Source organism: Telopea speciosissima, chromosome 4 (genome assembly GCF_018873765.1).
Source record: "Telopea speciosissima isolate NSW1024214 ecotype Mountain lineage chromosome 4, Tspe_v1, whole genome shotgun sequence".
Lineage (NCBI taxonomy): Eukaryota > Viridiplantae > Streptophyta > Magnoliopsida > Proteales > Proteaceae > Telopea > Telopea speciosissima.
The window spans coordinates 65,471,120-65,497,172 of record NC_057919.1 but is presented as its reverse complement, the minus strand read 5'-3'; the positions used below and the strand labels follow the sequence as shown (position 1 = coordinate 65,497,172).

Here is a 26,053-nt window from a genome sequence, read left to right as displayed (position 1 = left end):
TCTGATCTCTTGCATGCTTGTGGATGAGAATAAAGGATATTATATTTGTTTCAGAGGAAATGAGTGTGTGCAAATAGGCTTGTCTGATCCATATGATCTGTGACCAATTATAAGTTTTAGGCCATAGACAATGGCTACTAGTATGGTGGAAATGACTGAGAAACTTACATGGCAGAAGATATTACCTTAGAATTTCAATTAAAGTGCACACAAATAGCTTCTGGTATCAGAATAGAATTTAAATATGACTACCTAGAGCTGATGATTCTAAAACACCACAATTATTTCTTCTCTTCTTAGGATCAGAGATAATGTTGGAATGGGATTGGAATCCATTTCTTGGGTAGGGGGGGGGGGGGGAGAACCTTTGATCTTGAGAAAATCTGCTTTCTAATCCAGCTTCCTTGGATTAGATAGATGCTGCAGGCTGTACACCATATCTGATAAGAAGGATTCCCTCATACTTTCTTTCACTTCATTGTTTAGTTTGACAGGGACTTAGGTTCGGTGGGAGAATTGGGGAGGGAAATTGCTGATGTGGCACTTGAAAATCCCACCCCAACCTTGTTTGTTTAACCTGGGGTGGTGAACTTACAAAAGGTCTAGGACAGATGACGTGGCACTTGAAAATCCCATCCCTATGTTATCCAAAGTCTCACAAAAAATAAAGTACTTAGGTTACTGTTTATGGGAAATGTAAAAATCCCACCCTTGTTCCCCAACCCACTACACTTATAGGACCCAGTCCCACTCCATCCTCTCAGTCAAACAAACTGGGCCGAACAGATTTACTGGGACCTAGAAGTTAGGTGACCTTTCTGGGAATCTGGATTGTATGGTGTGTGATTTTGTTAAAATTTTCAGGATGTCCTGGCTTGAGGATTAACTTTCGAGTTTGGTGGTGTGACTACTGAAACCTTCACTTCCAAATTTTTGTTTGCAGGTTCATGTCCTGGCTTGAGGATTAACTTTCGAGTTTGGTGGTGTGACTACTGAAACCTTCACTTCCAAAATTTTGTTTGCAGGTTCATGTTTTTATTCAATCTCCTTACTGGCAATAGAGCACCTGCTCCCACCTTCTCTTCCTCAAGGCCCAGAGATTGGACGGGCAGCCACTGTTTATCACGGACCATTGAAAGCATGCACTATTGGTTTGCCTCACTTTATCAACCAAAGTGTAGAATTTGAGAAATCAGAACCCCAATCATTAGTGATTTTGAAGCTGAAGTTTACTGTCTAGTGCATGGAGAATAGAAAATCCCATTTTCTAGTGGGATACCGGAGGTTTTTAGTCACCGAAGCAGCGGAGTATCTGAACCAGTATTCCTCATAAAAATATGCTGAGTTATGATATGTTTCAAAGGTAGGTAACATGGTTTTTTTTTGGAAGAATGCTTTATCAATCTACTTCTGCAAAGGGTGGCAAAGTCATTACAGAGAAAAGGAAAGATCTATTACGAGGAAGTGTCTATATGCTCTGTTTCCCATTGTAATGGCCCTGGACCGTTATTTATCATTGGCACTTTTTAATTTGTAAATAACAGCTTAACAATGGAAATATGTAGCTTCTCAGGTTTGGGCATTTTCTTTAACCCAAATTTTATGTACTCACACTTCCAAAGCTTTCCTGTAGAGATCTGCCCTTCTAAATGGGTTGACCCAAATTAAAATTAGAGGGTGATTATCATATTCGGCTCTCAACCCAACCATTTGAAGGCAATAATTTTCTGATAATATGCACGATCTATTGAATTTTTGAAAAAATAAATGTAGGACATTATGGATATAAATGATATAAAATGAACCCAACACTAAAACAGTTCATGACTGTAGGTTCCAATATTGTTTTCTATCAGTCAACGATAAGAAGAAAGAATAGAACTGCACTAATCAATACGAGCAAATGCTGGCATACAGCAATAGAATGGAAAAAAAAAGGCAAAACATCTAACAATATGAACTTGAGGACACCCGCCCATAAAAACAATTCATGAGTCTCATCGTCCCAACAATGCAACACGATCCTTCTGGATTGCCTGCGAAAGGTTGATGTCAAATAGTTCACACCGTATTGGCATCTCCATCTCATAGAAGGGATTTTTCAAAACATAATCTGTGTACAGTTCGTATATCAATTTCAAGAGGCCATCCATGTGCTGTGTTCCAGGTTCACAAACTACAAAAAATTTTGTTCCTGCAAACACAAAGCAAAAAATTCCCATCAATTGCCCCGAAGATTTAAACTCCAAATTGGGTACAAGACAGTATCCATCGATTCCGATCTGAATCATCCCAGATTCAACTGGAATCACCTGAGCTCAACCTAATTCGGTCAGACTTTATACACCAAATTGGGATTTATTAGAATCAGCCTGTCAATTCTGAGTTGAACCGACTGTTTCCACCGATTCCGATCCAAGTTTTAAAACCAATTTATTGCTGTTTGTTTTCTTCTGTAATAATATGAAAAAAATATGTACCTCACCTATCAAAATCCAGGGGGGAAGGAAAGAGAACAAAAATCCCAGTTCTTTTCACATACTAAAGGACAGATACAAATGTCGGAATTAAACACAGATACTAGGTGCTTGATATGAAATTTATGTCTTTTCTCAGTAAATAGACCAGGTGTAACTAAAGAAGGATCTTGTCATAGAACCACCAAAATCTCAACAATGTCGATCAAGTATATGTGTTAGGATGTGTGCAACCAGGAAAGTCTCACATATTTCTCACAGATATCTAGTAGTATTTAATCCAGTACATTCTCGAGAGATGGAATCATCATGGTTAAAGTGTTCAAGGATATGGGTTTGGGAATATTCGAGAGAAGATTTGGATTTTTCAGTGGATAAAGCAGAAATATGGCAAATAAGTAGTGAAAAATGAGCAGGTTTTAGGGTAGTTGATACAAAAGGTCTAAGAACATTGTCGGTTTTTAGGACCTGCTAAGGTAGTTAATAGGTATAAAAAGATGATCAATTGAGAGGAATATGACAATCTTCATGTGTTTAGAGAAACCTATCAAAATAAATAAATTGCATAAAAAGTTGGGAGCAGAAGAATAACTGACTTCACTGAAATCAGAATGTGGAGGTCTTCAAACATCAGCACCTTCATGAGAAAGAAGACTTCGACACCAACACCAAAAACCAGAGCCACAAAGCAGCTTTATTCAACCATATAAAGAGGAAAACCAATTGCAACAGTATTCCTGTATATCTCCACATGACCATGCAGTATTTAGACTATTGTAACTCAAATTAATTGAATCAACTACAAAAATTAGACCCCAGCATGCCACAAGACTTGCAGTGATTACTACCTGAAAATCAACCCTTTAGTCCAAGGTTCTAACTAGTTCCTTCTTGCCCACAACATTATAAGCATCATACTCAGCTTGGAGATATCAAATTATTTAAGTTGAACTAGCATGCTATTTTCACTGTGAAGAAGATAAAACAAAGTGATAAGACTCTGTTACCATTATCCTTTTAGATTTCTTATCTATAAATCTCCGTTCTGGTCACCACTCCCTCAATAGTGAAGTTCCAAAACACTGGTTCACAAATAGAAATGTGGAGATTGTTAAAGTTTTAATGTGATTGAGAGCACTCCATCAGGCATAGCTCTCTATTGCTTGTCTAATTTTCTAGAGTTACTTCAGCGTGTCTCCAAATTATGCAATAGAATTTGCTGAAAAGAGTTGTGCCATTTTAAATTAAAAGGAATCAATGTCAACTACCACCACCAGCCTGTGATAGGAGACTGGCAGGAGGCAGATCAGTGGTTGCTATCGATTCAACAATAAGCAGAGCACCTAGCCATGTAATACCCACAAAAATCACATACTAAGCTATGACAAGGCACTCCCTTCAACTGCTTTTAAAAGGACATCTGAAATTCCTGAGGTGATGCATCAATTTTTGAGAATAAGATGCTTTATTTATTTTATTTTATCATTTCGAAATACAAGAGGCTGAAAAACACTATTAAGAAATTCTGGAGGGCAGAGTATATTCAAGGAGCTATCATCCTAGAACTTCTGTATAATCCAATGCGAAGGCATGGAGGATGTACCTGTGAGCGACTGGAAGCAATGAAGGTCAAAAGTGTCGGCCTCAAGGAGTTCAATTCCTGAGCAACCCGCAGTTGGAGATAACTGTTGAGAGATCGCATGCATTGAATGCCATAAACTCGCCAATCGCAAGCTGTCATTTGTATCCATCCGCCCTGTGGATCCATAATCCTGACATGATGAAAAAAATTTTACTCAATATATTTTTAACAGAAGCAAACTATTACCCAGAAGAGGTGTATGTTTCAGGAATTCTACAGGGAGGGATACAAGAGAACAAGGAATTACCTTGTAGAATATCAGACCCCCAGATTTGTTAATGATGAAAAGGCTGTAGATCGCAGCCATTGTGAGAGCTCGGAAGAATCTAAGCACAGAAAGTAAAAGTGTAACGGATGTAGAACATCATGAAACAGGAACATCTAAATAAACCCTAACTTAGTGTCCATCTAGACAGATGCTATCAATATGCACAGAGAAGGCAAGGAAAATTACTCCCAAGGTTGTTGCCTGTGAATAAACAACGGGAAATCAAGGTTTGATGTGAGGGTGTCAACCGTTTCGGTTCTGACTAACCGTTTAGTTGTGGTTCGCTTCGTGATGAACCAGACACAAATCAAACCGAAATGAATTATATTCGGTTACAATTTTTGAAATTGAAACCTAATAGTATTTGGTTTCAGTCATCTGGTTTTATTCAGTTTCAATCCCCGATTCCATGTTTTGAAAAACAAATAAAATTCCAGAAAAATGACGAACCTAGCTGAACTACAACCACAGAATGTGAGAAACAAATAAAAAACCACAATCCCCAACCAGATTGGAATCAGATCCCAACCCCATTAAACAAAGGGAGTGGCCCACCACCTTATCTCTTTTCCTCAATATTCACCGGAAACCACCTTTTTAGAAGTCAAGTAATATCTTCCAAGAAACGTATATTGACTCAAACTCCTCCACTGTCGGCAAAACCCTGAACCCACTCAATACACTGGCCACCATCCGCTTCATCTGCAAGAACGCCATATCCTTCTTAAGCATATCCTCGGCCCTGTTTGGAACACCGTATACGTGTATGTGTCCCTCCCCACAAAACTCCATTTTCCGCTATTCTCCTCTCTCCAACCACCTCTTCGGGCTTAAATTCCGACCAATCTGATCCTCAAAGCTCCTCCATCCATCCAAGGGCATAATGATGATATATCACTTGAATTCCTTTCTTCATAATAGTTCCATCTGGCAACACATCGTCTCCTGCAGCCTCCTTCCTAGAGGCATGAGTGTACACCATTAAAATTGGGGTTTTTATTTTGTCAGCTGTCAATTGATTCTGGAAAGTCAGCTTACAGCCTGATCAATTTGGATGTTAATAGCTGTAAATAATAGAGAAGAAGAGAGAAAAAGGAGAGAGATATTGCTGCAACTCTAGGGACTCACAGCCGTAAGGTTTGACTCCCCACTTCTATTCAATATATAATAATAGGGTTAAGGGCAAAACAGGAAAAGAAAAGAATAAAAGAAAGAACATAATAAGCAACCAAGGCATATCAGGATTAGTGTCAGGCGCTAATCCTGATACCCTGTATTCCTAACGCTCCCCCTCAAGCTAGAGCATAGATGTTAATCATGCTCAGCTTGTTACAAAGATAATCAATCCTCCCACTTCCTAGAGATTTCGTAAACACATCTGCAAGTTGTTCTCCTGTGCGAACATGCAGTGGAGAAATAAGTCCTTGTTGCAGCTTCTCTCGAACAAAGTGGCAATCGACTTTAATGTGCTTCGTTCTTTCATGGAACACTGGATTTGACGCAATGTGGACAGTAGCTTGGTTATCACACCACAACTGCATAGGAGACGCATCTGCAAACCCAAGTTCAGTCAACAACTGCTTCACTCATATCAACTCACATGTGACATGTGCCATAGCCCGATACTCTGCCTCTGCACTGAACCTAGCCACCAGCGCCTTGCACTGGACCCGATTTGAATGTTAATAGCTTACAGAGCGTAGTGTGTACAAAAAAACCAAGAAAGAAAAGATTAAGGCCTCAAAACAAAAGAATCACGAATGCATCTTTATTAAGAATAAGTGAAAAGAAACCAGATACAAACAATAGTGATGTAAGGTATGAACCACTGTATTATGTATGAACAAACACAGATGCCGTGATCTATCAATCTATAAACAGAAGGGAAAACTAATGGAAAGAAATCCATCCATCTGACGAAGATGAATCTGACGATTTCTACACAAAAAAAAAAAAGGCATAACCAATGCCTGATGCTACCGCTACTGCAGGGTCTGGGGAGGGGCATATTTATGCAGCCTTACCCCCAGTTTTTTGTGGAGAGGCTATTTCCATGTTCAAACCCGCGACCACCAGGTTGCAGTAGAGCAATCTTACCATTTCTTCTCTTCTTTTTATTGCTCCGAAAAAATATTCTGGAATCACTTCCTGCCATCAATGGTTCGACCTAATCAGACAAACAGGCTCCCCAAAAAAAAAATCTCAATGATGGGCTACAAACCTCACACAAATTCATTGTTTTCTTCTTTTTTTTTTAATTCCCCTTCCACTTGAGTATACAGTGTTGCAAAACCATTTCCTTTCATCAATAGTTCCACCTAACATCACATGAACAACATCAAACATTTCTATTCGAATTTCAGATATTTTTCCTTGGGAAGCTACAAGCCTACTTTTCAAGTCCAGGTCCCAAGGGCCAAACCCAATTCCTTTGTTTCTCCTTTTCTTGTTTGTTGATTCAAATAAACAGTATTCCAAAAGCATTTCCTGTCATTAGTAGTTCCTCCACCACTCAACCTCATTGATTGTCCAAATCATTTCTGTTCAAACTTTGAATTTCTCCTTGAGAAGCCGCAAAGCCTATTGTTACACTTAATTCAAGACTCTACAATTAGTCCAATTCATCAATCATCATCTGAAAGTCCATCAAACCCAATACTGACCAGATTTCTTTAATTTCAGGATGCAAATTGTCCCCAACACAGAACTCATGTACCTTCCCCTCGAGTTCGATCAAACTCCATCCAAGACAACTCTTAACCCTTATCTCCTTCATCTTCTTCCTGACTTTCACAACATCTTCCCATTTGTTACCTGCAGCATATAAATTTGATAGCAGTGCATAAGCTCCCCCCATGACAAGGGACCAACTCAAGAATTATTTTTGCAACCAATTCACCAAGTTCAACAATGCCATGGATTTTGCAGGCACTTAGTAAAGCTCCCCAAATAGAGACATCTTCCTTCACTGGGGAATTCCTAACAAAATCATCAGCTTCTTCTAAATGCCCAGTTTACCCCATTAAATATACCATACATGACATGTTCAGATCGAGAAGCAATCCCATGGACTTGGGTCATCAAATTGAAGTACTTCTTTCTTTCTTCCACCCAATCAGCATGGGCAAAACCAGATAAAATCCCGACAAATGTAACACTATCTGGTTTTATGCCGGCATTTACCATCTTGGAGAAAATTTCAACACAATCTGAAGCTTTCCCATGAATTGCAAGTCCTGACATCATCACATTATCAGAGACTGCATTTTTATTTGAGATCATATCAAACAGTTTGGATAAAATGTCTAAACACCCACATTTCACATACATATCCACGAGTGCAGTGCCAAGTACAACATCAGATCAGACCTTCTGATCATCCAAACTAGAATGAATTTCTCTCCCTAGCTCAAGAGCCCCTAGATGGGCACAGGCAGCAATAGCACCTGTGATGGCAGCATCATTTAGGCTTACCCCTTTAGCCTGCATCTCACGGAACACCATCAGTGCCTCCCTGAAAGCACCATTTTGCACATACCCATTAAGCAAAGCACTCCAGGATATCTCATTCTTTTTGGGCATTAGGTCAAATAGCCTCCTTGCTTCCTCCATGTTGCCAGACCTCCCATACCCAAAATCCATGGCATTCCAAGATACCACATTCTTCTGTGCCATGTTATCAAAATGCTTATATGCATCAGTAATGCTCCCGCACTTGGAATAAGTTGGAACTGCTTCCTCTAAAAGACCAACCTTGTAGGAAATGGAGGAAACAATATGTATATCATACAAGAGCTCTAACACGGCGGACTATCCAAAGGGGGACACGGGTGGATAAATAATTCAACAGAATACATATCTATCAATGCATTGATCATAAAAGAATTAAACTCAACTCCTAAATCTCGAACCAAACATTCTAATGTCCCACAAAGATTTAGATCCCCTAATTGAGCAGAAGCAGTAAACACTGAAACAACTATGACGTCGTCAAGCTCCAATCTCTCTTTCTCCATTTGAAAGAAAAGCTCTATAGCTTCTTTGGCCCGACCACCACGAACATAACTGTTGATCAAGGATGTCCAAGAGATCAAATCTCTCTGTGGCAACTCGTCAATTGCACAATCAACAACAACAACAACAACAACAACAACTCAACCTTATCCCAACTAAATGGGGTCGGCTACATGGATCCATTTAAAAACAAGGTAAGAGGAATGCAAGGTAAGAAGAATAAATGGGATAAGAAAAGTAAGCAATGAAAATGAAAAATAAAAGTAAGAGGAAAGAGGATAGCCCAAGGAAATAGGAAAATCTCAGCTACATGGCGTCGATAATGTGGATCCTTGTCCTCCAAAAGGGTCTATCTGAGGTCATACTTGGCACAAGCCCCAGACTAAGCATGTCATTCCTCACAACCTCACCTAAGGTCATTTTGGGCCTACCCCTAGCTCTTTTAGCTCCTTCAATCGGTATCAGATCACTTCTTCGTACTGGGGCGTCCCCAGGCGTCCGTTGCGCATGGCCAAACCAAGTCAAATGACATTCTCGGAGCTTGTCGCTGATCGGGGCAGCTCCCACATCAGCTCTAATACGTTCATTCCTCACTTTATCCATCCTAGTTTTGCCGGACATCCATCTCAACATCCTCATCTCTGCAACACAGAACTTCGCTATATGACACTTCTTAACTGCCCAACATTCCGCTCCATACATCATAGCAGGTCGGACAACAGTCTTGTAGAACTTTCCTTTAAGCTTCAAAGGAATGCGTCGGTCACACAATACTCCAGTCACACCTCTCCACTTCATCCATCCCACTTTAATTCTTTGAGAAACATCATCATCTATGACACCTTCTTTGTGTATGATAGACCCCAGATATCTGAAATGGTCACTTGGCAGTATCTCTCTCTCCTCAATTTTCACCATGTCATCATCCATCATAGTGTGACTGAAGTTACACATCATATACTCCATCTTTGATCTACTAATCTTAAAGCCCCTTGTTTCCAAGGTCGATCTCCACAATTCTAACTTAATGTTAATCCCTGCTTTTGTCTCATCCACCAAAACGAAATCATCAGCGAGGAGCATACACCACGGTACCTCGTCTTGGATGTTCTTGGTTAATTCATCCATGATAAACGCAAATAGATAGGGTAAGGGTTGATCCTTAATGTAACCCCACTGTAATTGGGAATTCCTTGCCCTAGCCTCCCACAGATCTCACACTAGTCACCACACCCTCATACATGTCTTTAATTACCTCTATATACTTACTCGACACCCCTCTCTTCGTCAGAACATGTCGGATTAAATCTTTAGGGACTCCGTCATAGGCTTTCTCCAGGTCAATAAACATCTGAACAGAATCCAAGCACCAGAATCTGGCCCTAAAGACTCAATAAAACCTCTGCGTTTCCCACATCATCACACGTCTTGGAAACAAATGGCAAAGTGATTCTCTTGGGTTTGGACCTCTCTGCAACATTTCTTTATATAAAGAAATGCAGATACTTGGGTTTCTTGTTCTTGAATGAGCTCTAATCATGGCGTTCCAAGTGAACATGTTGGGCATCTACATTGATTGAACACAAGGCGGAAGTAGTGGAGATTGGATGAATTCAAAAGGACAATAGTTTCTAAGAGTTTGGTTGATGCCACATGATCTTCCCAGAGCCCAATTCTGAAAATCTGAGCGTGAATTTGATTTAGTTCAGCCATGCTTCTGCAAGATTTGAGTAGAGGAAGACATGGGTTCTTGAGAATAAGTTTGCTGGCTATTGATATGCGCATCAATCAAGAGAATAGCACTAGACAGACAACCGGGAAGCGAGATGAAGAAAGCTGATAAGGCCGCGCCAGAACAAGCAAGCAAGTTCTTTCGATATCTATACCCCAAAAAATAGAAAAATTCATAAAGGGTTATTTCTCTTTTTGTCCCTACAGTTTCAAAACCCGGGAAAGTCGAATAGAACAGTGAAAATGACAATTTCTGCCCCAAGTCACAATGCGTGGGGGGCATAATGGGAATGGTTGCGGCTTCATGTAACCAGTGCTTGGTTACACAGAGCAGGACCCAAAACAAAAGCCTCACTACTGAAATAAACTTATTCCATGAACTCAATGTGGGGATCTGAAACTTCACAATTTCTCTCATACTACAATGATACATGATAAAGATAAGCAAGTAACTTTACCTACTCTATGGCAGGCACCCAACAGCAATGCTTTTGTATTTACATGTGATGGATCTTACAACCCTGCCACAAATTGTTCTGCTGCAGCATGGATTATAAAAAAACCATTCAAGCTTTCTCTTGAACGCAGGAACTCAGTTCTATCAATTTGTCTCAGCACTAGAGGCTGAAGCAAAAGCACTTAGGAGTGGAGCACAGGAGGCACATTAACTGAATCAGGGGTCATATGAGAATTGGCCTTGGCCTTTTTCATGTTATTGTAGGACAAAATTCCTAACATGAATCTAACAAAAAACGATAGAGCATGGACTAAGTCTGAAACGTGAACCTATGCTTTGCACATAATTATAGCAGGCTGTATGACACATAAACTGAAGCCGACAAAACACAGAGGAGCATGAAAGAATTACACAACCTAACTCATGATTTTCTTATTAATAAGAGCAAAGCATATTACGTTTCTAAGCACCACAGAGTTCTGAAAATAGAGAAGAAAAACCGCAAATCAGATCGACAGATGATGAAGAAAACACCCAATCAAAGAGCCTAAAAATTGAAGATTAAAAGGGAGAAAAAAAAAAAAAAACAATTGCAGATGGACATTGCAGAAGCAGAGAGAGTCACCTGTATTGGAGAAGTCGAGAGGAATTGCGGAGCTCTGGGCCGCTGCAATGGGCGTAGGAGACGGAGAAGAGTGAGGGATGGCAGCAGATCGAGAATCTAATATTCAGGGTTAGGGTTTCAAATATAAGAGGAAGAAGGGACGGAGGAATCAGAATTTGAGGTTTTAGGGGGATTATTATTATTATTATTTTTTTAACAAAAAGACACGGTTTTTAAATTATACAACGACAACCGCAGCTCAGCCTTATCTCAACCTTAGTAAGTTCGGGAATGGCAATTAAACAGGTATGGATAGTTAAGCAATTAAATGGCTCATAGGGCAATAATACTTTTCAAAAATCCAACGTAATAAAACGTGTAGGGAAATGATATGATACGTGTTTAATACAGCCGCTATGTAAGCAAAAATACGGGCATATATTCACATTATGTAACAGACATGCATCACCTAATAAAGAAAATAATAGCATGTAGACAATGATTTATCAAAAGGAAGCCTACAACTGAAATAGACACAATGCAATATCCCCTATTACATCTCATAAGATTATCCTTTAACAAATCAAAATATCAACGACATCATCTCATCAAACATAAAAGACATGATTGAAATTTTCATAGTATAAGGCTATAAGCACATCATCCTATATGACTCTAGTAATGCTGGAGTGGCTCTAAAGTAACACCCATACCCAGAGCTAAAGTTACCATATAGATCAGGCAAGTGCTGAAGACGAGGAGAGACAAAATAAGATGGAGAGAAGTGACTGGAACTGCAGACAGAACATTAGAAACTGAGAGGAAAAGAGATTAAAGGAAGAAGGCAACCGATATCCAGAGCTGTAGGGAGTAAATAAAGAGAGGGAGAGAGATCCGAGAAGGAGGACAGCCATCCTATCAATCGATACCATCATAACTTCGGTCCTTCCCATGGAGAGATATAATCTGGATGTGCTGATCTAGAAAACCTTTTGACTTTAAAATAGATAACAAACCACAAAGTAAGCCACTTGATTGATGCCGCCACCCACAGAGTTCGGCACCTCTTTCAATTTGAAATCCATTATACTAACAGAAAACCCATGTTTGATCCACCAGAATACTGATGGAGGTCAGCTCAATTTGATGATTAGACAAATTATGCTTTCCCAAACCCAACAGTTCAACCATTATTTTAAGGAATTTCCCCTGCAAGCTTTTAGAGAGAGAAAGAGTAAAAGAGAGAAGTTTCAATCTGTTTCCCGCCACTGCATTAGTCTGAGAAAAGACTTACAGAGAAGAAGAAGGGGGCAGGGGCTCAACAGCCTCAGATGGAGTGTTTCCGCCGCTATAATTTCTGGCCGAACGAAGACGGAGGAGAAGAAGAGGAACAGAGTGTGTCCGCTGCTATTGCCTTGGAACACTGTGTTCCCGCCACTGCAATTAATCGGGAACGTTGACGGAGAAGATGAAGTGGCAGCCGCTAGGTTCCAAGACCAAAAGTTGGGAATTTTTCGTTCGTGATCGGGAAGGGCGAGGGTTTTTGAGTTTTTTTCTTATTTGATTTTTTGTTTTTTGCTTTCTTTTACGTAGACAAACTTTTAAGGGGAACTTTTAATTCAAAAGTATTATATTTTTAAAGGTTAATTACATGACACCCCTCCCTGTAAGTTTTCCCATACTCAACTCATCCCTTCTAAGTTTAAAATTCACTTCTACATCCCCTAATTAGAGGACTATATTACAATTTAGTCCACACCGTTAGTTTTATGCGGTTAAGTGATGAAGTCAGCAAGCAAAGTTTTTTAAAATCCCTAAATTGGGTAGAGTTACTATTTTACTCTTGGATCTAAAATCTCCCAAATTCGATCAACTCTCTTCCTCTCATGACCTGCAACCCATTGCTATCAGTCCTTGCATTTCAGATTGGTAAAAAGGGGGTCTGGAGAGATTGGAGGGATCGAAGAAGAGAAAAAGAATAACTACTTGGATGAGAGAAAGATCCTTACACCAACTTGGATCAATTTGAAATCCAAAAATTTCCAAAACTACAGAGGGAAAATCCGTGAGGATAGCCATACATAATAGGTAGAAGGCCAACAGTCCCTGCCTGTTCTAGTATGCACCGACGAAGCCTGCCAGTGATACCATCAGCATCAAGATGCTGAGCAAAACCATCGGCCACCGGAATTAGTGGACGCACTCGTTGTCTGGCTTTGATGGCAGCCAGATTCTGGTGCCAATTATGTGGATTGAGTAGAGGAGGGATACAAAGTTCAAAATGGTTGTGATGTTGTTACTCTCTCTCTCTCTCTCTCTTGTTAGGGTTTAGGGTTTTAAGCACAAGGTTGCTTAAAGCAATACACCCTGCATATCAAGTTTGGAATAATACAAGTTGTTGCCTCCAGCTAGTATTTATAGGAAATACTAGGGTTTTAGGTTAGATGGGTTCTATCCAGTGGGGCCCATCACAACCTAATTCCTTATTCAAGTAGACTTATAATAGAACATATATTAGGGTTATAGAATATACCCAACATCTCTCTCTCTGGTTTTTGTTTCTTTAGCTTTGAAATCTACATAAGGAAGAAATAGAGAGACAGTGACACGAGTTCAACTCTCCTTGGGGCCTTACCTATCCAAAAAAAAAAAGAAGAGAGAGACACACAGTGAGGGTGAGAAATGGGAACTAAGAGATGCGATGAACAAGTGAAGACGGTGGGTGAGGAGTGAAGACTTTTGGGGGACCTCTTGCCTTCCACTACGCATTCTCTATACTGAGAGATTAGAGAGATTTGGGAGATCAAAGAAGAGAAAAAGAGAGGAAGGGGGGATATAGAAACCGTTTGAGTAGAGGTGCAATCCGTGGTTTCTCTCCCACTTCTAGAGTCTTCTCCGGCCACACACATGACCGCTGCAACAGTTTCTTTACCGTTTTCCAGAATCTTCTCACACACATGGGGGCGGGGATGCCTTCAGGTCAACCAAGGAAATCAGGTCGTCCGGCGAGATGACTTGTAGAAGGTTAGGGTAACAAAATAGGGGCAGACCTAAGCTTTATCAATTGCCGATGAAGGATTCAGAGAGGATTGGAGGTCGTCGGAGTGAAGTTGCAGGACTCATCTTCTTCTTCGTTCCCTCCCCTCTCCTCTGCCTCGGTTGGAATAGACAAACCTCTGCCGCAGTCGAGGATCGAAAGCCAGTTTTAGCTTATGTAATTAAGATGAAAATAAAGGTGTGGACATTGCAAATTGAACAATCCTAATAACAAAATATCCACAGGATGTATGCTCGGATGAGCCTAAGCCTGTGACTATGTTATCTCGAAGGGAGCAGAGGACAGAGAGAATGAGAGAAACTGGGTGAGAGAAGAAAACTAGAAAGGAGCTGCTCAGGTCACGCGGTGGAGAAGAAGATTGTATTTGTTGCAGGTCTTTACCGTCTTCAAGAACAAGTTTCAAACAAAAGGAAACAAATGACTTGAGGATAAAATTATCTTTTCATTTTTCGGTTTGTTTTAAGTTGACACCGTTACTATAGAGGAGACAAAAGCGAATTTTAAACTAAGAGGGAGTGAGTTGAGTATGAGGAAACTTATAGGGGGTGTCATGTAATTTACCCTATGTTTAATACGTGTATGGTACGGTATCCATTAAAAAACATGTTTTTTTACCATTGACTTATGCAATAAAATATATTTTTTATTATGAAATATTTGGATATGCATATTATACACGTATTTACTAACTAAGATCCCAACTAAATGGGATTGACTACATGAATCTTTACACTCCAATCAGCTCTAATAAAGATCATACTTTCCTCACCACTTCTCCTAAGGTCATTTTAGGTCTACCTTGGCTCATTTAGTTCATTTAATGTGAATTGAATCACTCTTCTAAAGTATCCAAAAGCTTACGTTGAACATGGTCATGCCATCTCAAACGACTTTTTGATAGCTTATTATGTATTGGAGCTACTCCCAAATCATTTATAATATAAATAATTCTTTACTTTATCTTTTCTAGTTTTGCCACTCATCTATATCAATATCCTCATCTCCACTATACTGAATTTATCTATATGATACTTCTTAATTGTCCAACATTTTGCACCATACATCATAGCCTATTATATGATCATGTTATAAAAATTTTATCTAAGTTTTGAAAGAATATATTGATCACACAACATTTCAGATGCACCTTTCAACTTCATCCATCTTATTTTATTTCTCTGTGTAACATCATCTTCTATATCACCTTCTTTGTTTATGATTGAACTTAGATACCTAAAATAATCATTTTGTTGAATCTCGCTCTTAACAATTTTCTTTTTTCTTTTTTTGGTAAGACCCTCTTAACAATTTTCACCACATCATTATATGTCCTAGTGTAACTAAAGTAAAACGATTTCTAAATTACATTATACATAATTAGCGTATAATATGCATTTAAAATACTTGAATTTTACCATGTACAATATTATTCATTAAAAATGTTTTTTTTTTTTTCAATTATACATACGCATACGACATATCCATATTATATGCATATTTACACATTTATTGGGGGTGAGAGTGCGTGTGATAGGTAGAGAAGTAAATGGATCAAATATAGCACCATCCACATTAGCATACAAGCATATTCAGATCGTTTTCAATTTTTCGAATACAAATTCCGCTATACGACTATAGTCTATGGACATGAATTAGACAAAGGTTTCGAATATCCATTTATATCCCTATTAGTCTATGTTGAGTAGAGAAGAACTGAGAAGACAAAAAACTCGAGTAGACTTGATATTGAAGGACTGAAGCCGATGTTCAGAAGTCCTATTTGAAATTACATGTCCCTATGAATATTTTCCTTTCATTTAATTTCTTATTTAATTATATGTAATGTATTGAACTAATAAAGAATATTTTAGTATTACCCATAAATTTTATTTATAAAAGTATCATTTAATTATATTTTTATAATAAATCAGATAATCTAACTTCCGAATGGATTGGAATAGTTTTCAGATTTATTTTTTTTTTTTTGGTAAGAGAAATAGTTTCCAGATACATCCTCTATGGTAGGCATTGTTGTTCATGCAATGAACAATGGCCGAGCAGTCGGGACACTTCGCTCTTCCATGGCAATTCTTCTTTTAGGTACGAGAAAAATATTATTGAGAAGAGAAGGTTCGGTCAAGGCTTCCACATTATATAACTCTTGACGCCAAGGACTGAAAATGGGCCAAACTATCAGGCTCACAACCAACAGGGCCTTCCTTGCTACCACCACGACAGTTCATGAGACTTTCTTTTAAAGCTCAAACAAAACTCTGTAGCTGGGATCAGTGGGCTTGCGCCTTTTAGGATCAATATGTTTAATGTACTGGTTTTGACAGCGAGAATCAATTCAATATGTAAGTTAATGGAAAATATGCTATCAGGTACAAGAACCCAGAACAAGTTTAGTGCTGTTCAATTAGCTTTAGCCAACACTATCTTTCCATCCCAATTCTCATTATGTCGCATATTCATAGCAAAAGACTCAAAGAGGCTTTCATGAAAATTTTTAAAATTATTTTGGGCTACTGGGAAACAAATGCCAATGTATATAACCATGGACTGGAGGAGACAGAAGGGGAAACATCTCACTTTAAACGGAACACATACAGAAAAAAGCAAAGAAACCAAAAAATAATAATAGTTAACATTCTCTACTCCAACATGTCTGACTGCAGGCCCAAAAATCACTGAAATTACATCTCCTCTTCTATGCCTGCAACAACAAAAATGCAAGTCAGGAGAAAGGAACAAAATACTCAACCTATTCTTCTTCTACATTCTGTTTGAGTTTGAATTGCAGAGAATGCATACTACTAGGTTCACATGAAGCAATTTCAATATAGACCAACCTTGTTAGCAATGTTGTTTGACAGCCAATCCAGTCCCTCGTACAGGCCTTCCCCAGAAGTAGCACATGTGCTCTGGATGTACCTGCAAGTGAAATGAAGTAACCAGATAAATAACTTATCAAGGAACCTCCAGGAGCGGCCCTTTTTCTTTTGCACTTTTATTATTTTATTATTTTTGGGGAGGGTGGTGGTAAAAACTTATTGTACCCACAAAGAGAGAGAGAGAGAGTAATGCTATTTATATGATTTTACCAGTGACGTTGGCGAAGGGAGTGAAGACCAAGCTTATCTGTGATCTCAGCGGCATTCATTGCATTAGGAAGGTCTTGTTTGTTTGCGAACACAAGCAACACAGCTTCCCTTAATTCATCCTGCCACAACAAACAATCAAGGATAAATGGGGGAATTAACATGACTATGAAACCTAATATTTTTTTTCACAGATACTTTTAAACCAATTAGGAAGTTGATCAGCTTGGAATAGAAGATCTTTTTGAAGCTTTCAGTTACCTCATTCAACATTCTGTGCAGTTCATCCCTAGCCTCAACAACTCGGTCCCTGTCATTGCTGTCAACCACAAAGATAAGACCTTGTGTGTTTTGGAAGTAATGTCTCCACAATGGCCGGATCTACAATTGTGTCACACAGAAGAGTGTAATCAAAGATTTTATAAGGACCAGCCAAGTAAACAAAATAGGAAAAGAGAACCTTGACCAACAGTTTAGGAGGGTAATTCCCAGACTGCCAGTCTAGGTTCCCCGCTTCCCTAATCAAAATGTCAATTGCATCTGACTAATCCAAAATATATCCATGTATAACTTAGAGTACGAAGAAAACTAGATAGAACAAACCAGGCAGGAAAAGAAGGGGTTTGAAATGCAGGACTGGTTGCACTATTAACCCAGCAGAAAAAAGGAGGATGAAAATAAGCCCCTGCAGTGTGGTTGGTCTGGTTTGGTCCAACTTTGGGCTCAAACCATGGCTTGCAGTTCATTATTCAGTTAGTTTAGTCATGGGGCCCAGTTGGATATATTTTATTTGTTATTTCCTTTTAAATAAATGTTTGTGTCAGTCAAAAAATCCCAAACAGCTGGTTGATTGGGATCAGATTCCTAGTCCGTCTGGGTTTCTTTTTATTTTGTAGTTAAGACAAATAAAGAGACTCTAGACTCACGCATCCACTGGGGGAGAGAAGGATTACTTCTGAGTCAGCTTAGGACTCTTCCAAAAGCACCTACAGCTGGAAGTAGTTTTCCTATTTAGTTTTTTGGTCTTTATTTCCTTTGTTATCAAATTATCTTGTCTATAGTTGTCATGGCGTCTAGCTGACCCAAGGCATTGGAGGGGGCTTTGACGACAAGGTGATACCTATGTGGCGCCTAGGCGACCAAGGAGCCCTTCCAGCAAAGGTCCCCTGGACACCTAGGTGACGCTTTGACAAATATGATCTAGTTAATTAGGAAAGTCCATCTCAGCACACAAAAGGGAGATTCTTCCTTTATTTTGGTCGATCACTCTCTCCCACCCTTCTTGAGTCGATTTGCATCAGTTTGAACTTTTTCTAAAAGAGTTTAAATAAATATTGTTGTTTAATAAAGGAATAAAGAAACCCTTTCCCTTTGCCTAACACTGAAATTCTGTATATTAAGATCAAGCACACACCTAGAGACCAAGCCTACATCAGCTCAAAACGCTATGTTAGATTCAACTACCAAGGACAAGGCAACTATGGCAGATTTATATCTTACAGCAATGATGATGGATCTCTAGCCAACACATATTACATGCAAAAGGATGTTAGTTAAACCCCCAACCTCCCCATCCCCACCAACACCCCCCCCCCCCCACAAAAAAAAAGCATCCGATCCACATACCTAGGAAGTTAAAGCTTTAATATAAATACAGATGAGAAAACTTTGACATCTCAGCCACAATGTATATAGTCTTTTCCTCACGAATGAAGAAAACATTGAAAAACATGGTGGCATGAGAAATCTAGCTTATGATTATGTTAAGTGCTGATGAAAATACATCAAATCAACACTAGACCGTCCACAAGCATTGCTCATTGTAGCAAACAAATACATGCATTACACCAGTACGAAACCTCACAAATGCAAATAAATGCACATTTCAAGACAGACATACCCTTACCAATATTTTTTTCCTTCACGGATAATAAAGTTTATTGATTGAACGGGAAATAGTACAAGTGACCACCCATCACATTAAAAGGCCAAGCTGGCAACCAGGATTACATATAATGTTTGCCACAACATGGATTGTTGTGGCAAACATTATATAAATAAATTACAGATAAAAATAATTTTGACATGTCAGCCACGATGTATTTAGTCTTTTCCTCATGAACTGAAGAAAACATTGAAAAACAAGGGGGCATGAGAAATCTAGCTTATGATAATGTTAAGTGCTGATGGAAATAAATCAAATCAACTCTAGACCGTCCACAAGCATGGCTCATTCTAGCAAACAAGCATGCAATTACACCAGTACACACCTCACAGATGCAAGTAAATGCACATTTCAAGACATACATACCCTTCCATAACTATACTTCTTTTTTACAGATACTATAGTTTATTGATTGAAAGGAAAATAGTATACCTTCACCCCTCCCTATCCATCCCCCCCCCCAAAAAAAAAAGTAAATTAAAAAAAAAATAAATTTTTTTTTTTGAAAAGGAAATAGTACAAGTGTAAAGCCACAGTGAAAGGCCAACCTGGCCACCATGATTACATATAATGTTTGCCACAACATGGATTGTCTTACCTCGATAATATAGTTTATTGATTGAGAGGGAAATAGTACAAGTGAACACCCTGCCACAGTGAAAGGCCAACCTGGCCACCATGATAACATATAATGTTTGCCACAACATGGATTCTCTTTGCTTGTAAAACAGGAGGAATGACTGAAAGACAAACATGGCGGGGACTAAATCTAGCTTACGTTTGTGTTGAGAACAGATGGACATCTAATCAGCACAAGACCTTCCATAACAAGGTCAATTTACAAAAGTGAATAACAAATTAATGCACAACGCATACAGATGAATATGTACTGAAACATGGACTTATTGGGGGCTGATACAGCATTTAGGAGTAGGAACTAGTCCTAGATTTGTATGACTATATCTGTGTCTGAGATTTAAAGCGATTCTAAGGAGAATATCTAGCTTAGAATATTTATCTGCAGCAGCAGTGCATAAAAATAATTTCCAGCTTGTAATGTTTAACAGAATACAAAAATCTTGCTTAACTAACTTTGTACAATGTAATGGCAAATTTGAAGCCATTTTGTAACTGTCTTACCAAAGTGTCATCCAGATGCTCTTGAGCATGTACTGACCAACTCACGCAGATGTCAAGCAAGACCAACAAGTAGGCCAGCTATTGTGCTAGTAAACTATTTAAGGGAAAAATTTGCACAAATCTACATGTAATTATGTTTCTTCTTTTTACAAGCTCAACATATAATTTTTCTTGTTTTGGGGTAATGTGCATTTATACAATATGTGTGTGTTTCTGTGTTAAATATAGTTGACCAGGGTTCTGCCTTAAACCTTTATCATGTTCATGGAGGAGGGAATAAAACAAACAAAATAGAAGAAGTAACAGTAATAACAATATCTATTTATTGTCTCTAGCGAAATTAACAGGAGAACCAAGATCCTGGTATATTGATGCCAACACATACCTTGTCCTGGCCACCTACATCCCAGACGGTGAAGCTAATGTTCTTATATTCCACAGTTTCAACATTAAATCCTGATAGAAGAACAGTTCAAAAAGTTAATGAAGAAGAAAGGGCCATAAATATCCTTCAACAAGTCACAAAGTGATTATAGTTACATGGATAGTGTATAGGTGCAACATAGCATCTCTACACGACAAATGTGTAGTAAATAAGGTGTTATTAATTAACCTACAAGATAATGATTCCAGATCAATGAATTTTTGTTAGAAGAGGACATCACTTTGAATGGGTCAAGTTAATCCAGATCAACAACAGCTTGAACACAAACTAATGCCTCGATAATAAAATCATGAATGAGTTTCAGTGTTTCACTCAATCCCAGATCCCCTCTTCAGATTAATGAATTTCAATAACGCAATTAAAAAACAAGAAAATTTTGAGGGAACAAACAGAAAGATACCAAAAAATCATTGTAAGAACAATTTTAAAATACAAAGATATTAATAATTAATACAAGGAAATTTCCTTTTAGAACTCTCTAATTGAGACAAAAGAAACATAAAGCCAAACATGCAAATAAGACCTGACAAGAATATAAAAATGATACTAGAACCTTTATTCATTTATTGAACAGCCAACAGTATAAGACATACCAATTGTAGGAATGGTTGTGACAATCTCTCCCAGCTTGAGCTTGTACAAAATGGTGGTCTTACCCGCGGCATCAAGACCCACCATAAGAATACGCATTTCTTTCTTGGCAAACAGCCGACTGAAGAGCTTGGTGAAAGACAGCCCCATCTTCGGGTCTGGGAGCAAAAAGAATCCCAAGTGAGAGATCCATGCAATGTTCAAGGATTCTGGGTGAAATACAATACAGTCAAGGAGGTAACATGCAGAGTATAACAGTAGATAGTGTCCTCAAATGTATACATGATATTGCCCTACGAAGGGCATAACATGCACAAGTTTAGTGAGATTGATGGGTACACAAAAGATGCAGATACCCTGACACAGTTTACTACCACTTGAACAGAAGAATTATACATACTTTAAAAAATTATGACTTAAAATTTTAAGAAAACGCTATAATTTTTTGGGGAAAGGTTTCATGCACGGCCGTGTAAACCGTGTATGTGAAACCGTGTATGTGAGAGGGTCTCTCACAAAGAGTTGGAAAAGTCATAAATCCCTAACTATTAATTAATGCCTTGAAACTCCCACCCTCACGTACACGGTTTACACGACCGTGTATGAAAACTTTTCCCTAATTTTTTTTATATAACAATGAAAAATTAGAGATCATGTAAAGATTTTTAAGCAAAGAAGACACCAAAAAGTAAGGATTTTGAGAAACAAATGAGGACTCAATATATAATGAGTCGAAGATCAGCCACAAACATTAGAACAATTCTTTGTGGAAAAGGTAAAGCATCCCATTTTGAGTAACTAACAATTTTAATCTAAAACAAAATTCACATAAATAAGCCATGGTTTACTCCAAACGAAATAATAATAATAATTATTATTATTAAGCATAGTTTATTCATCGTCATAATTATCGGCATCATCTGAAAGCTAAAGAGCGGGAAACGTAACTTTATTGTACATTTAATTAATATTACCTGTCAAAAGTATTCTCAAAAATCTTCCAACAGGGTAAACAAGATACAAAATTAGTGACGAAATGATAGATTAGATCTTATTTACTGAATTAGACATTGAAAAGCTATGAATCCAATACGAATATATTAGATCAACCAAGGGATCCGTCGACTTAAGATCAAGGGGCAACGAGAAAATGCTTACAATATGAAATCTCAGTTCCACGATCAAAGAAAGTTTCAATTCATAAACCTTGGAGCGACAAATCAATAAAATCCGGCAAGAAATTCAATTACGAATTTACACAAAAACAATTGAAAACCAACATTCAACACAAATATCGAGTGATAATAAACAGGTCCCTCAATAAAAATGTGGATCGGATAGATCGGGCCACAAACTTCTGTAATATAAACGCAAATTTGAAAAGCAAATCGAATACCGCAAAGTCCAACGTCTATTCCTCGAACCGATCACGAGAAGGTAAGATTTCAGTCCTTCCCAAAGCAAACCACGGCTCAAACACAAAAAGTGCCAGCTACCATCAACTCAATGGAATAGAATATGAAACAGATCAGATCAAGAATGAAAAACACTTCAAGAGATTCAAAAACCCTCAAAAGAGAAGAAAAAATGATAGATCAGAGAAAGACATGAAAGAAAAGTGAATCTAACCAAATTCTTACGTGAAGAAGAAGGCAGTTTTCGCTGATCCGAGCGAGCAGATCTCAAAGAGCTGTCCACCACAACCGGATTCCACCGATATGAAGATGCTATATATAGATATCAAGTATTCGAGTAGGACGGCGTTAACGCGTCGTTGGTAATATGTGCACGCAGATGGTGGCCGTTAGTTTTTTTTTTTGATAAACATGGTGGCCGTTAGTTCGCCAGATGAGAACCGTGTCATGAACTTCGTTGGGACCTGAGCCAGGGCTTCGAAGGCCGTCGGACCGGGTGGTCAGAACAGGGTTCGACATTGTGGACATAAAATGGTCAAGTTTGTACATCCGGTCCGTATGATCATTTTAATCGGATCACCGGTCCCTGAGAAGGATCGATCAGATAATCAGATTTGGGAAAAAGAAAGCTACCTAGTTGCGTGGCTCCAGCACCTAGAATCAGGACTGCCCTGCCTCTATGGAAAGGAGGAAATCGTGCCCAGGTAAATGCTTCTTCGCATGTGTGCAAGCTCTAGGCCCTAGCAACGTTCTCTCGCTCATCAGATTTTTATGGTTTCATTGAATCATTGGGACAGTGGAGAGGTTCAAACAGGGTCTTAAGAATTGGGAATTGGCTAGGCTGTATTGGATCCAAATCAACCGATTCTTAGTCATTTTCTTTGTTATCCAACTTGAATCGGACTGATTCATGGGTCCAATTCCTAAATCAATTATATTTTTCACCATAAAATAGCTTGAAAACAGTTGGATCAGATTGATTTAGGCTGATTCGAACTGGATTGGACTCGACTCTGAATGATTCTGTACCCGATTTCAATTATTAAAACCCTGGGTTTAAATTTCAAATTGTTATCCAGATTAAAAACATTGTATAAGTTGCAAGGTTTTTGGAATGAGATCGGATTAGTTGATATCGATATCTAGTCAATATCAAATCAGTGATAAGTTAGGAATAGAGAGTAAATGATACCTTATCAGTATCATTGAGGGCAAAAAGTCTGATATCCCGATACATATATCGATATGTATCGGATACTGTATCAATTTCAAAACTGGCCGCTTTGATACTGTGAACTAAAACCTTGATAGATTCAATCTGCCAATGGTATGTTTTACCGAAAAAATAGATAGATCCCAATCGTACGTTTATTCAATTACTATATGATAATTTAATTGGAATTAAATTTGGTGGATACCTTATCTACATTATCCTTTATATACGTTACAACTTTAGAAGCTGAGATTACCACTTGGCATTATAGAAGTTCAAGTAAGGGTTGGCCTTACCACTTGACATTATAAGAAGTTACAAAATGGAGTAAGGGTTTGCCACACCATTGATCAAGATATCGATATTGTGTTGGCCGATAAAGGGAAAGTCCTCCAGACCATATTTTTAAGATATGCTACCAAATTCGATAAGTGATCCAGGGGAGATTTTCAAATTTATCCAACAGCCAACTTATCAAGGCTGTGTTTGGTATTAATGCTTGGAATGCATTCTACATCTATTTCGTATTCTCGGATGATAAAAATAATTATTTTTATTATTTAAAAATACAAAATCGACTTAAAATGTATACCAAACGCAGTCCAAATCATCACTTCACTTAAGAAAATTGGCAAGAGGGAAAGGGCTCCTTAATTAATTGTTATGGAACCTTTTCCATTTTAAGTTATAAGTCCTTACCCATATCCATATGTTCTGGAGCTAGAACTGGAAGAAGTAATGCAAAGATATTATGATCAAGTACACAGTCCTCATCCATAAATGCCCATTGGGCTGGCTGACATGGGACCTTTATCTGCTCCATTTTCCCAAGTTCTTTTAATAGAAAGGAGCAAAAATGACCACCCTTACCCTGTCCGAACACATTGCCTGGGTGAAGTCCACCCCTCTATTAGAGGAACTTGAGAAAATGAAACCGATACGAATAAAGGATTTTTGTCTAGGTCTATTATGGAAAACATTGTAATTGTATAGCACAAAGTTAGGGTTTTCTTGTTCAAAACTGTCGAAAAATTAATCTTTGTATCACTTGGTGTAAAGCCCAATGTATTTAAAGACATGACAGATAAGTAGCACCCAAAAAGGCGACCATTCACCTAGAGAAATAAACTGACACATTGGCTATCTTTGAAGGTTAAAAAAATAATAATAATAATACGACAAAAATTATAATAAATAATAATTGATTTATGCCTTTTTTTTCTCCTCAATTTCAAAATTTTTTATTATATCAATTATTTTCTTTTCTTGATTTCAAACATAGCCTTAAAGTAGAGAAACTCCAACAAAATTCCATGCTTAGTAAAAGCCTACACTTAAAAGTTAAAATAAGGGATCCCTGGAATCATTTATTCCTGTTTTTAGGGTAAATTTGGTTTGCAAGAAATAAGTAGAAAAGAAAAACTAAAGGAAAAAGAAAAATAGAGAAAGACTTGTTGTCCTTATTCATTATTACTTTTGTCTTTATTCCTCTATTATTGTCTTTTCTTTTTTCTTTTCTATGAAAAATGTTCCTTTTTAAGTTCTAGCAATATTTTTTTTTCTTTTTCGAATGAATAATATATTAAGGGGAAAAAAACAACACAAGAGTCAAAAAGGCTAACCAAGGAAAGAACCCCAACAAGAAAACAACCATTAAAAAGGGATACAAAAAAAGACAAGGAGGAAGAAACAACTAACAAAAGAAAAAAGTGGGGTGGGGTGGGGTGGGGGTTGGGGGAAGTAGCTATTTCTAACCATGTCAGACAAACAGAGCATTTTGAGAATTTTATTTATGATTTCAAAATTTATCATTCCAAATCTTCTCAATTGAACGCGACGAGGATGTCCATCTTCTTCTGTTTCTCTCCCACTAGATATGGTGAATAACCGTATTAAAAGCCAACTTAATTTGCCGAGATTGTCATAGAAAAATTTGCCATTAAAAGATTTCT

At 38.1% G+C, this 26,053-nt stretch overlaps 2 protein-coding genes across 2 annotated transcripts; both read right to left on the bottom strand.

The window, feature by feature from the left end:
- Positions 1-1,970: 1,970 nt before the first annotated feature.
- Positions 1,971-9,897, bottom strand: LOC122657537 (trafficking protein particle complex subunit 4-like). Its single transcript, XM_043852267.1, has 4 exons — positions 9,869-9,897; positions 4,367-4,434; positions 4,081-4,249; positions 1,971-2,194 (listed from the first exon to the last, which is right to left on the bottom strand). Exons 1-4 carry the CDS (start codon positions 9,879-9,881, stop codon positions 1,998-2,000), a joined length of 447 nt encoding a protein of 148 aa, XP_043708202.1. The 5' UTR covers positions 9,882-9,897; the 3' UTR covers positions 1,971-1,997.
- A 6,849-nt stretch (positions 9,898-16,746) lies between these two features.
- LOC122658605 (ADP-ribosylation factor 2-like) lies at positions 16,747-23,255 on the bottom strand. The gene is made up of 7 exons (XM_043853630.1): positions 23,114-23,255; positions 21,476-21,631; positions 20,823-20,893; positions 17,614-17,733; positions 17,356-17,474; positions 17,104-17,185; positions 16,747-16,967 (listed from the first exon to the last, which is right to left on the bottom strand). The coding sequence occupies exons 2-7, from the start codon at positions 21,621-21,623 to the stop codon at positions 16,962-16,964; spliced, it is 546 nt and encodes a 181-aa protein (XP_043709565.1). The 5' UTR covers positions 21,624-21,631; positions 23,114-23,255; the 3' UTR covers positions 16,747-16,961.
- Between the last annotated feature and the right edge of the window lie 2,798 nt (positions 23,256-26,053).

Bases quoted from the DNA above. Each gene is read 5' to 3' on its own strand.
- LOC122657537 (XM_043852267.1), bottom strand. The intron at 4,250-4,366 runs GTAATTCCTTGT...TCATCATGTCAG, and splicing joins GGGGTCTGATATTCTACAAG to GATTATGGATCCACAGGGCG. The intron at 2,195-4,080 runs GTACATCCTCCA...TTGTGTTTGCAG, and splicing joins TTGCTTCCAGTCGCTCACAG to GAACAAAATTTTTTGTAGTT.
- LOC122658605 (XM_043853630.1), bottom strand. From the start codon at position 21,623: ATGGGGCTGTCTTTCACCAAGCTCTTCAGTCGGCTGTTTGCCAAGAAA. The intron at 17,475-17,613 runs GTAACTGAAAGC...TTGTTGTGGCAG, and splicing joins TGCACAGAATGTTGAATGAG to GATGAATTAAGGGAAGCTGT. The intron at 17,186-17,355 runs GTAAAATCATAT...TTTCACTTGCAG, and splicing joins TCCCTTCGCCAACGTCACTG to GTACATCCAGAGCACATGTG.